Source organism: Equus asinus, chromosome 8, assembly GCF_041296235.1.
Source record: "Equus asinus isolate D_3611 breed Donkey chromosome 8, EquAss-T2T_v2, whole genome shotgun sequence".
NCBI lineage: Eukaryota > Metazoa > Chordata > Mammalia > Perissodactyla > Equidae > Equus > Equus asinus.
The window spans coordinates 45,609,938-45,622,796 of record NC_091797.1 but is presented as its reverse complement, the minus strand read 5'-3'; the positions used below and the strand labels follow the sequence as shown (position 1 = coordinate 45,622,796).

The following is a 12,859-nucleotide window of genomic DNA, read 5'->3' as shown; positions in this document are numbered from 1 at the left end:
TGTTTTACTTTCCATGTAAAGCAGGGAATGTTGCCAAAGTCCTTTTTGTAGATTTTTCCCTCTCCCTCACACTTGAAATCATTTCAATAATACTTGTTTTCTAGTACGCTATGACTTTTCAACACATTGTCCAATTTTAGTCACCACCTTCTCTGATGATTCATAAATGTCCTCCCTCCCAAGATGAAACAAACAAGGAGTCCGATGTGAACCACCAAAACGTTACAGTGATGAACTAGAGGAACAGAAAGAGGGATAAAAGAAGAGCCTGAAGATTAAATAATAAGACTCTGCTAAAATAGGGGCATTAATAGTCATTCAAGATGGCAGAGTAGCCCAGGATTTTTTCCCCATCCAGGGGTGGGTCTTGTCCCAGCTTGCCTCTGAGGAAGGGGAAGTGGAATGAAGAGGCCTGAGTGAGAGTGGGCTTCTAGCCCTGGGCAGGCTGAGGTTCTGGGAGCCATGCAGCAGGTGCAAGGAGGGGCTCACCAGGCCCTGTGCCTGCAGAGAGAGCAGCCTAGCAGGGCCTGTCTCTTTGGAGAAGTGTTGGCCAAGTAGGGACTTATCACCATTTGAGGGTGATTAGAGCTCCCCTAGCTGGTGGCCAGGAGTAAAACAGTGCCAGACAGAGACAGAGAAGCAGTGAGATCTTCATGAAAGTGAGAACAAAATTATTCTTCTGAATCAGCTTCCCTTAATAGAGTCTGTTCTGTGTATCTGGTCACTCTGAAGTGATGTACAGGCTGATCTTTTGCTCTTCTGAATTCCTGGGTAGAGAGGATATTTCTCAAGCATCACGTAACTAAGCTGCTACACTTAGGAGTCTCTGCCGAGGACTAGGACCGTGTCAGTATTAAGTTTGTCTTTGCAAGTATCTCATGGCATCCAGGGAAGCAAAAGAGAATTTAGCTATTTACCCGGTGACAGGAGCTTGGACTCCATTGGTGGACTCTGGTGCTGCCACTCACACAGGACGAATCGAGAAGAACAGAGAGTTGTTAATTTTATTGTTTTGATGGCCTTGCATGGGGGGTTGGGGAGAGTTTAGGCAGTGTGACCTCCTGAAACCTGAAGTGTCTTTGCTATATGTGAAATTACAAAAACAAACTAATAGTGCTGTCAGGCCCTACCTTGTTAGATTTTGGAAGTAACTAAAAATAGAAAAATCATTGTGTTGGATAGAAGAGGGTATAGCCTGAGACTCTCAAATTCACATTAGTGGTTCCTCCAACACTTTCAGCAGTGATTAGCATTTTGATAGGGTGACTGCAATTCAGGTGGTATTTCAATCTCAGCAATTAAAATTAATTAGCACTGTTTCAAAATTGTATAATAAAAATGGAGCTCATCAGGAAAACGAAGGCATGTTGTAATAAAAAGGGGGTTTGGTAGCCAAGATCCCATTTGGCCTTGTTTTTTTTAACTTAAACATAATTTTATTTTAAATATTCTTTGGATTTTTGCTCCCAGGGAAGGTAATGGAATGACAGAAAATTCTGCAAATCCTCTTGGGAAGAGTAGAAAATGATTCTAGGAGGATTTGGGCAATTTCATTTGAAAATATTAGCTTGTATTGTGTGTGTGTGTATGTGTTTCTAAATCCTAATTTGTTTTTGTTTTTGATTTCAAGTACATGTACAGTTTTTTGGCTCAGCCTAACGCCATTGCTCATCTGGACTTATCCAATACAGAATGTTCCCTGGACATGGTAATATTTTTTTATATTGCTCTGGGGGGTCTCGAAACAGCTATTTAGATGGGATACAAGGGGCTTGCTTTCTAATAAAATATTCTCTTAGCCCTATAAATATTTGAAAATAAGCATGACTTGCTCTCTTTCTCAGGTCTGTGGAGCTCTTCTCCGTGGATGCCTTCAATATTTAGCTGTACTCAATCTCTCCAGAACTGTCTTTTCTCACCGGTATGGATTTATTCCTGCTTTCATTATCATCTAGGTGTGTCTTGCTCTCAGAGAAAGTTGCAGTGGTATGAGAATAGAATGATAAAGGGTGAAATATTGTACATGGAAGAAGGAGACAAATTTAAACCATTATCTATGAATATTAAGGCTTGAAAGTTCAAGTTTTTGTTATCTTTTTTCACCAAAGGTTGATGTTCTTATCAATAGCTCTAGCCTGCCCGTGTGAACTATATAATAATGTACTGTTTCTCAGAAGCGGACAAGCACTCTCTCTTAATATGGTAAAGCCCTTTTAGAAACTTCTACAGGTATTTCTCAATGATGAACTTGGAATTAAGTATAAACTACCTATGGGGAGCAAAGAGAACAGTCATCCCAAAGCTCATGCATTTTACCTTTGGATGTGGGGGACCAGTCTAGGGACCTCACTTCAGCCCTGCTGACTTAGAATTGTTTGCAAAATGAGGCAGTAGATTAGAGCAGCAGGTGTTCACACAGAGTGGCAACTTAGAATGGGGAAAGGAATTATGAAAAGTACATAGGTCGTATAAACCTGGAATTCTGGGACCATCCGCTATATTAATACAGTTCAACACTTAGTACTTGTAATTATGACCACAAATCATAAGCAATATTTTGGTCATTACATGGTCATTTTAATAACATGGAAAATTGCTTAATATTAGAAATAGCTCCATTTTATTGGTTAACTTTTTAAAAGTTTTATATAATCAAAGGGATAACTCTCACTTATTTGGAAAATTCAGTTATTCAGCATGCTTTATTCTACAATTGCACCTCACAAATGAATTATTCTATATTTTAAAGTACTAATGGTCTGTTACTGCAACAGTGATGTAAATCTTTTCATAATAGGAAAAGTATGCCACAAGTACCTCAATCGAATAAGATCAGAGAGTGTAAAATCTAGGATGTAAAATAGTAGGAGAAGTTGAACATTGTCTAAGATAGTTTATTCTGAGGGCCTTAAAGCATATTAACAGAGACCACTCAGTCAGCTCGTGTATTTGCAGGCAGCTTGTGAAGCCGTGCTTTGATGGAGCTGGAATTGACTGAGGAGCTGAGCTGGAAGATGATATCATAGACTGTGAAGAGTTTTGTGTCATCAACTCTTTTGAGATCACAATACTGTGTGTGCTGTGATGACTGGCCTTCAGTAGAACTATTAGGCTTGTAGAGCAAAATTGTGCTAACAAATTGCCTTGCTTTCAAAGGAAAAGTTGTGATGAAACTGTTTAATACCCAGTGCCTTACCTAGATATAATCATAGAAAGCCTTTAGTAATTATGTTGAAATTGCTGCATTTACACAGAGTTGTGGATCGTTAGCCAGGCTATTCAGACTTCTGTTCACAGATAATTTCACAAATGTATCAGTCAGGAAAGGTCAGGTTGTTCTGTAGTAACAAATGATCCCCCCACCCCAACCCACCACCATCTCCCTGGCTTTCAGCAATGATGAATTTTTTCTTTTTTTGAGGAAGATTAGCCCTGAGCTAACTGCTGTCAATCCTCCTCTTTTTGCTGAGGGAGACTGGCCCTGAGCTAACATCCATGCCCATCTTCCTCTACTTTATACGTAGGATGCCTAACGCAGCATGACTTGCCATGAGGTGCCATGTCTGCACCTGGGATCCAAACCTGTGAACCCCGGGCTGCCGAGAAGTGGAACGTGTGCACTTAACCACTTCACCACCGGTCTGGCCCCTCGGCAGTGATGATTTTGTGACATGTCTCTTGTGGGCTGGCCACATTGTCTTCACTCTGGGAGGCAGAGCAGCCTCTCTCTAGAATGTTGACAGTCACATAGCAGAGGAAAAAGAATCATGGTAGTGCAAGTACTGGCTGGTGAAACTTCTCTTGGGAGGTCACACATGTCACTTCTGCTAACATCCCATTGGCCAAAGGGACTTGCATGGCCAAGCCTGCCATCAGTGGGGTGACAGAGCATCCTGCCTCAGAAAGGGGCAGTGAATATTTGCAAACACTGGAAGAGTTAACACCATGACAGACTAACAGGAGGAGAGCTATATTCAAAGAATAATTTAACAACATTTGCTCATCAAAAAATGAACAGGAATATACAAGCTTATATTATATTGTTCTACTATCTGGACCCAGAGTTGTTTGAAACGTCTAATATATATTCCACCAGAATTCTCTTTTCTCTTAAATTTCTTTCTCGTCTTTTTAAATAAAGATTCTGCTTGCTTAGATATTTCTTCTCAACTAGCCTGAAATTGTCCTGTTTTAAAACCTTTTTCAAATATTGAAAGGTTTCCCTGGATCTCTGTATAGTAAAAGTTGTTGAATATTACGTGGTTGAGCTAGACCACTAAGATGGCCTCTGCTGTGAGAGACTGTGAATCCTCCGCAGAACAGGAATGACTGTCAGTAAATGAGTGTTTACTACGCATCAGGCTGAGTGCTTTGCTTATGTGTACCTATTCAGTCCTTCCAATGATCCTGTCAGATAGAACAAAACAAGCAAAGAGTTCACATTCCAACTGTGACTCTGGAATCTTGTTTTCTCAAACCCTCGTACTGTGGTGTTGACTCTGCCTTCTTGCTGAGCTGTATAATTTGATCCACTAACTTCCCACTGTAGTAGCATGGAGCTTATAGCCATTTCCTTTTGGAGCTTGTCTTTAACTATTCTAATATTTGGCCTGAAATTATTAGATCTGTGCTATGGGTATAAGACCTGAGCAGGATATTTGTCATGCAGGCTTCATGCCAGTCAGACTTTCTTTCTTTCTTTCTTTCTTTTTTGCTGTTGTTTTTTTGAGGAAGATTAGCCCTGAGCTAACTGCTGCCAATCCTCCTCTTTTCACTGAGGAAGACTGGCCCTGAGCTAACATCCACGCCCATCTTCCTCTACTTTATATGTGAAACATCTACCACAGCATGGCTTGCCACGCGGCGCCATGTCTGCACCCGGGATCCGAACCGGCAAACCCCGGGCCGCCGAAGCGGAACTTGCGCACTTAACCGCTGCCTCACTGGGCCGGCCCCCAGTCAGACTTTCCATGCTGTTCCTCAGCTTGACATCAGGTCACAATCTTGTTGCATCTGAGACTTACTGCATCTGAAAATATTGCCAGATGCATGTAGCGATCCTTAACATTCGATGCCACTCAGTGGGAAAGCTCTTTAAATTGATGAGAAATATACATCTTCTTTGACCTCTTATTTCTTAAAAATCCAAACATGGAGTTTTCTAAAGATCTAGGGATAGAACACAATGAGTTCATGGGCTATGAAGAATAGGAATAAAATATTATAAAGACTTAACAGGATATCTTAGCTTCTCTCACATCATTCCTTTAATTGTGTTGAATTAATTTATTTAGGTTTCAGGCATTTTGTTTCTTTTTACCTTTAAATTTCTACTGAAAATGTAACTGATTCACGGCTTATTTCACAGTGAGTGACGATGGATAGTTTTGTCAATTTGGAAGCGGGGCGCTCAGAGGGACGGGTAACTGCTGGTGTGACTTGCGTGTTTTGTTTTGCAGGAAAGGAAAAGAAGTACCCCCGTCTTTCAAGCAGTTTTTTAGTAGTTCTCTGGCTCTGATGCAGATCAACCTTTCAGGCACAAAACTATCTCCTGAGCCCTTAAAGTGAGTGGTTAGTTCATTTTCTCCAGACCTTTTAAAGTTCAATTTGTTATTATGAATGTGCTTGGGGGAAGGGAAAAAGACGCATAATCCTGAAGCAGACAAGGCGGCTGAAAATGCCTTTTTATTATGAGCACAAAAGGAAATGAAAATCTTTTTGAGTACATTGTACATTATTGATATTATTGCATCTTCTGTGAAAAAAATAGCTTTCTTTGGTTTGTGACCTTGGTAGGAGTCACTGATCTTCTATAAAAGTTTTGTTCCCAGGTGCCATTGCCTTTATATCAATCTCTGTTCAGTTCATTTTAGGTATATTTGTGTGTGTGTGTGTGTGTTTTAACCAATATTTATTCGAAATGTTTCTACTAACAGTAATAGTCAAACTCTATACACATGTTTATACAACAGAATCAACTTTTAGGTGCTTTGGTTTCTGAGTTATCCAGGTCAGCATAGATCATCTGTTTGGTATTTTTACTTGGCAGCCAACTTATATTATGGGTTAATATCCGTAGTGTTGGTATAGTGGTGAAGTTCAACTTTTTAGCTAAATTAAAGTTTAAGAATAATTCGTTATACTTGAAATTTCTATTCACCATTCCCAGAAATAATAAAAAATTCAGTGTACATGGGCTATAGAATTAAATTTGCTTTGAGTCTAAAGGACATGTTTTCAAGTAGTTACGTATGTTGTCAGATATGCTCAGATGTATGCACAGATTTCTCTTTTCCCTAGCTAACATGTAAATCACCATTTAATTTTTCTTTTGTAATTTGTATGAAATGTTAAAATCAATGTCTGCTATTCATTTTGCTAGAAAATGAATCTTTAATTTGTAAATTGCCTTTTTTTTTGAGAGGTGCGAAGCTCTTGATTACGGTATTTCACATAGTGTTGTGTGACTAAAACAATGGGTGCCTTTAAGAACCGTAGATCCAGTCAAGTGCTAAAATAAAACCAACAACATCTTATAGCAGGGCTTTTTTTAAAAAAATATTGAATTAAAGTATTAGACGTCTTTAAATGTCACAGCTGCGAATAGTAAAAGCCTCATGACTAAGCTGTTTGTATGGATATGAATAAGGCTATCAGAATCAATACTCTAAAGGGATTCCATTATAATTTAATCACACTTCTTTACTTATTCATTCGGCTAATATTTATTGAGCATCTATAATGTGCTAGAGACCACAAGGGCACTACTGAGTAGTAAAGCAAAACCAGACCTAGTCCTTGCCCTCAGTGTATCAGTGAGAGATTAGCATTAGCATGTTGAAAATAGTTTTAGTCCTAGGTACATGGTACTGTAACTTTTTCTTTCCTTTTTTTTCTTTTTGAGGAAGATTAGCCCTGAGCTAACATCTGCTGTCAATCCTCCTCTTTTTGCTGAGGAAGACTGGCCCTGAGCTAACATCTGTGCCCATCTTCCTCTAGTTTATATGTGGGACGCCTACCACAGCATGGCTTGCCAAGCAGTGCCATGTCCGCACCCGGGAACCAAACCGGTGAACCCTGTGCTGCTGAAACAGAATGTGCGAACTTAACTGCTGCACCACTGGGCCAGCCCCTCTAATTCTTTTTTTTTTTTAAGATTTTATTTTTTATTTTTATTCTGTTTTCTTTTTCTCCCCAAAGCCCCCTGGTACATAGTTGTGTATTTTTAGTTGTCGGTCCTTCTAGTTGTGGCATGTGGGATGAGCTCAGCATGGCTTGATAAGTGATGCCATGTCCTTACCCAGGATTCAAACCCGGTGAAACCCTGGGCCCTGAAGTGGAGCGTGTGAACTTAACTACTCGGCCACAGGGCCGGCCCCCTGTCTAATTCTTTTAATATTGTTGATCCCTCTTAAATGTAGAGTAGCTCTTCACTGGTTAGCGTAGTTGATTTTACAGAATATCCCATACCACAACAACACTGGATTTACTGTACTTTATTATAGCTATAAACTTATAAATGTTATACTTCAAAGTTATTTTGTGTTAAATCATGTGACCTGTTGTTATTTATATGGATGTTTAATAATGTAGTCTCTTCAGGTCTATGTTTTATTCAGTACAAATTTTAATGTGGGGCAAAAGACTTCACGGCTGAAGAGTCTGTAAACAAAATTCCGTATGTACCTTTAATGTGATACTATAATTTGAAAAGTCATAACAAAACTGAGGTGCTCAGGTTTACCTTTGAGGGGGTGGGGATGATAGGGAACTTGCAAAGCACTACCCTAAGCTAGACACCAATCTAGATGCTTATATACAGACTGTCACCTGCGGTGTTGACCACAGTTGTGGGAGGGAGGGAGGGTATCATTATCTCTGTTTCACAGGTGAGGAAATTGAGGCTCAGAGAAGCTAAGTAATTTGTCAGAACTCGCTGTCACAGATTGGGTTTCCTGGGAAGTAGACTTAGAGATGGAGATTAGCATGTAGGGTATTTATCAGGAAGTGCTCTTGGAATCCCCTCTGTGGAGGAGGAGGCGGGAAGAAAGCAGGATTGAACAGAGGGGATGCTGAAGGGAGACGCCTTCAAAATGAAGGCCTCTGCCAACCTCATGGGAGCTTTGTTGCTGGATTGGCCCTTCACAGAGCTGTCCTGAGTTGAGATAGGAGACTAGGCCTTTATACCCCTGTGTTGATCTGTCCTTGGGTATATAGGCTGCCTCTGGAAAGAGATGTGACCTTGTTCAAGGCATTTTTTCTTCGGTGGAAGCAGTTCCCAAGGAGGACTGATAGCCAAGGGGGTTCTGGGAGGTGCATAGCAGTGGCCCCCGCTGCCCCACAGCTGACTCTGGCTCAGTACTGTTCCTAAGCACACACTTCGCTCCACTGCATCAAGAGCGCTGGAGGACACCTTTGTTTCTTAAAGGGTTGAGGAATAGTGGCCTTAAGAGAATAAGCTAAAGAAATGTGACTTCTTTTGAGAGTAACACTTTAAGTTTGGGTATAATAATATTTTGCAGAATTTTCCCTCTTAATTTGGGGTTCTTTGAAAGCAATACAAAGAATATAACTGCTTACTTCACAGTTATGTTTTTCCTTGGAGGCTGTTTTAGTCCATCTTAAAGTGTTTCAAGCGGCTTTAAAGAACATGGTGACACCGTTCCTTCGTGTTTCCTAAAACCTCCGGAATAGTGCAGTTCATGTGTGTCCCAAGGATGCTCCTTGCTCCAGTGTCACTCAGACTGGTTTTTAATTTCCTGTTTACTGCTCATTCTTGTTCTTTCGCTTTCTCTCCCCCTTGTCCCTTCTTCCCTCTGTCCTCCTGCCCTCCCTGCCATGTAGTACCCTTTCTCTCCGACCCCATATCCCTGGCCAAGTATTTTTAATTAACCTATTAAATGTGCTATTCCAGAATTACATATAGCATCACATATTTTCCCCACATAGAGCTGAGAAGTTAAATACAAATTCTTCTCTTAACCAATTTTGCACTAATGATTGAGGATCAAGAGGATAATTGTTAAGGCAGTTTTTCCATCACTGGGTTAAAAGAAATAACATATCTTGCTGTAGAATTTTTCCCCAGTGCCTGCTATGCTTTGTTATAGTTGTTCTGCTTTATTTCATTTTACTAAGGACAGTTTCTGTGGGTTATTTGTATTGTCTCATGAGTCTTTACCTCTTAATCATTGACCTTCTATAGTTAAATATCAGAAAGCACAGCATTTGTTTCCTTGGTCTTAATCTACAAGTCAGAAAATAGGAAGAAGTCTCCTTCCATCTAAACCTTAGAAAAATACAATGTGAAATAATGTGGCTAAGTCCTAGAAACTCAGCATGTGTCAGAAATAAAAGGAACCTCTTTGGTAATGTCCTCACTCTCCCATTTTGCTGATGAGAACCTGAGACACAGAGAGAAAAAGATGTGCTTGAGACCACCCAGCTGTTAGTAAGAACCGGGACCTCTGGACTGGCCTTTTGGTTCTCAGTCCCAATCGATTTCAGCAGCTCATTACTACCCGCAAGAAAGAAAGGGAAAAAGCACTTTTTAGGAGAAGAAACAATTTATTAAGTAGTTGAACAGAAGCAAGCACAGAGATGAGATATGCCCAGCCTTTCTCATAGGACAGTGTCTTGGAATAAGGGGCTAGTGAGCTGGATTAAAGGCATGAGGAGCAAGGCACTGCCCTCCAGCTTTCTTCCTGCAGGGGTTGTTTTCATAGTTGGGAGCAGCCAAGCTCTTCTGCTCCACGCCCACTGCTGGGGTTCTCTCTCGGTGGATGAGGCCAGAGAACCACTGGGAGGGGAAAATCTCAGAGACTTTGCCGTGAAATAATTCCTTACCTTCCCACCTCACCCTTACCCTGGGGTATTTTTGGAGTATACTGGGTGCAGGTCTTTTTCCTTGGAACACCGAGAACAGGTAGTCAACCCTAGGTAGCAGATGCCTCAGTTCTGCTCTCTAGTTCTTACTACTGTCTGCCTTGTATTATAGTTATTTACACACATACTTGTTTCCCTTGCTTGAGAGCAGGAGCCCTCTTGTGCTCATCTTTGTATTCCTTACAGGGCCTACCTGAGGGCCTTTTGTCTTCTCAATGTAATTTTTTTTTTTGGTGGTGAGGAAAATTTGCTCTGAGCTAACATCTGTGCCAGTCTTCTTTTATTTTGTATGTGGGTCACTGCTACAGCATGGCTTGACAGGTGGTGTAGGTCTGCGTCCAAGATCCAAACCTGTGAACCCAGGCCACTGAAGCAGAGTGTGCCAGACTTAACCACTATGCCACTGGGCTGGCCCGTCTCAGTGTAATTCAATGGATGTGTGTGCATGTGTGAAACTTATGTTTCAAGCCTGCTCAATGGTGTTGGATTTCATAGGACAGAGTCAGGAGAGTAGAATCAATTCACTCTCTTAGAGATATGAGATCCCAGTGATTAGTCCAGTCTCCTCAATCTGCTGATGAGAACATTCCTTTTGAGACGATGATGTGGTTTACCTTGTGACCAGCTAGTAGCCAGACACACAGGCAGGATGCTGAACTCACACTCAAGACCTGTTCCTTATTTCCGGTGCTGTTATACCCTTACCCATCCCTGCTCTGTAGGCCCTTTAATAAACCCATCTAGATATAACTTCACATCCTGGAATACTGTGGAGCCTGACTTCCTCACTAACATATTCCTTAGGGAAAACCAGCTTTACTTTGCTATTATAATAACAATTGCCTAATAATATTCTAAACATTATTAAAGGTGTTCCCAGCAGATGCAGGTGGGAATTGATCTGTGATGAACACAATTTAATTTCAATGTGCAATTAGGTGTACTGTTGGTTTATTTGCATAGGAATAGCAATCCTGTCGGGTTTTGCATTTATGATGGATCTGCTCCGTGTCAAACAGAAGAGTGTGCGCTGTCATTTTCTTCACTGCTGTTGGGAGGCAGAAATGCAGTTGGCATTTTAAAAAGTGAGATCGTTTTTGACCTGTGATTCAGAAAAGGCGTTCTTTTTTCTCTGGGCTTTATTCAGTGTGCTTACAAATTCTTAGTGTGATGTGTGGAATTTGTGTCTAATGTGTATTTCCTCCCCTCAGAGCGCTGTTATTGGGCCTGGCTTGTAATCACAACTTGAAAGGGGTTTCTCTTGATCTCAGCAACTGTGAGGTAAGAACATCTTTAAGAGTATGTACTAGAATAGATAAGAGCCTGAAAATTGCTTTGTTTTTTTCCGGGAAAAAGTGTGATACTGTGATTCTAGAGGGTATAAATGAAGCAGAAAAACACACATTACAGAAGTTTTTGATGTTCCGTATTTTGCAAGTTTAATCTACAAACAGCCATGGAACACCGTTCAGAAAGCATTCAAGTGTGTTTTTAATGACTTTCCCCCCCTTCTTGGAGCCAGTTGCTTAAGTATTCTATGCTGGAGCCTTGAGATATAAAGTCATCAACTAGCTTTGCTGTCATTAAAAGTGTACCGTACAGTGTTCCTTGCAGGGGGCAAGTGTGTATAACCTACCTTGAATTTAGAGACTATGAAAGGAATGGCTGGCTTGTTATTAATTTCACTTTTTAATGTCTTGGTTTAAAACAGAAAAATTAAGATACTTCTCAAAATTACAGCAATTCTAAACACTTCCTATCAATGAACGCAGAGAGGAATTGAGACTAAACCCCTCTACATTTGTAAGAAAATACCCAGGTATAAACCACCCGGTCTCTTTGGAGCCCGACTTTACCTAGCATGTCAGACTTGCTGTCTTCTTCTCAGGGCTGGAGGTGGAAGTCTCTTCAGTCCTGTTCCTGGGTCTTTATGCCCAATGTTGTCTCTTCCTGGCACACTCTTGCCATGTCCCTCTTCTTCTCCAAGGCGTCCCTCTCTTGAAGGATCTAGCTCGAGTCCAGTCTCCTCCCTACCTGCATCAGACTCTTAGGGTTCAATCCCAGTTTTCAATCCTGGATGGATTAGTTGATATCACTAAATCTCAATTTTTGCATCTGCAAAAGGGAGACAATATTAGTGCCGCAACCTTGTTATGAAGTTTAGAGAAGCTATTTTTTGACAAGTGCTGCTGAGAGTGTCTGGTACATATAAAGTTTATTTGCTCTTATCTGTCTGTCCATCTGTTGAATTTCTTCCCTGACTGCTTCAACCCTTTATGACCTTGTCCTTTTCTAATTGCCTAGTACTGCGTGGTGGTGACATGCATTTGAACACTGAACCACATAGTGCCTTGCACAATTATTAAATTGTCTCCTGTATGCTTTCCCAGCTAGGCTGTAACTTTCTGGAGGGCAATATCTGTGTCTTACTTTGTTTTATGTTTTCAGCTCCTACCAAAATGCCGGGCACCTAAGCCAACACTAAATATTGAAGATTAATGCTTTACCTCTTTGAAAATTCTAGAAACTGACAAGTCTGAAATTGTATCATGTAAATTGTTAGTGCAGGATTTTTTAAAATTCATTTGGAGCTGGAGTGAACACCAACTGTGTGTGGGTTGCTAATCTTTTGTGTGGAAAAAAGAAAAGCCAAAAAAAACCCAAACCCCTATAAAGCTAACCCTGCATTGTGAAGTTTTCATGTGAAAATAAATGCTTTTTTATTTATAAAGAAAGACCATAGAACAGAAACCAACTCTAGTAATATGAATTAATTATTTGTTTACCAGCACTTTATTAACGGACTTTCCAATAATAATTTTTTTATGGCAGGAGGAATAAGAAGAATGGGATGGGAAGGGTTATTTTATCAAAAAAAGCAAGTCGGTATAAACTTGATTGCTCTGTTAGATCAAACTACTGAATTAGCAGTGGCCTATAAGTGGTTTTACTATCCTGATTAAATATGATGACT

At 40.5% G+C, this 12,859-nt stretch overlaps 1 protein-coding gene across 10 annotated transcripts in view; it reads left to right on the top strand.

Annotated features, from left to right (window-relative positions):
• CARMIL1 (capping protein regulator and myosin 1 linker 1) overlaps nucleotides 1-12,859 on the top strand; it is a 309,026-nt gene that overhangs the window by 183,710 nt on the left and 112,457 nt on the right. For all 10 annotated transcript variants that reach the window (XM_014851594.3, XM_014851592.3, XM_070515533.1 and 7 more), the window contains 4 exons: nucleotides 1,631-1,708; nucleotides 1,845-1,921; nucleotides 5,460-5,564; nucleotides 11,097-11,166. In XM_014851594.3, coding sequence (XP_014707080.2) covers nucleotides 1,631-1,708; nucleotides 1,845-1,921; nucleotides 5,460-5,564; nucleotides 11,097-11,166 — 330 coding nt within the window. The remainder of the gene's footprint in view (nucleotides 1-1,630; nucleotides 1,709-1,844; nucleotides 1,922-5,459; nucleotides 5,565-11,096; nucleotides 11,167-12,859) is intronic.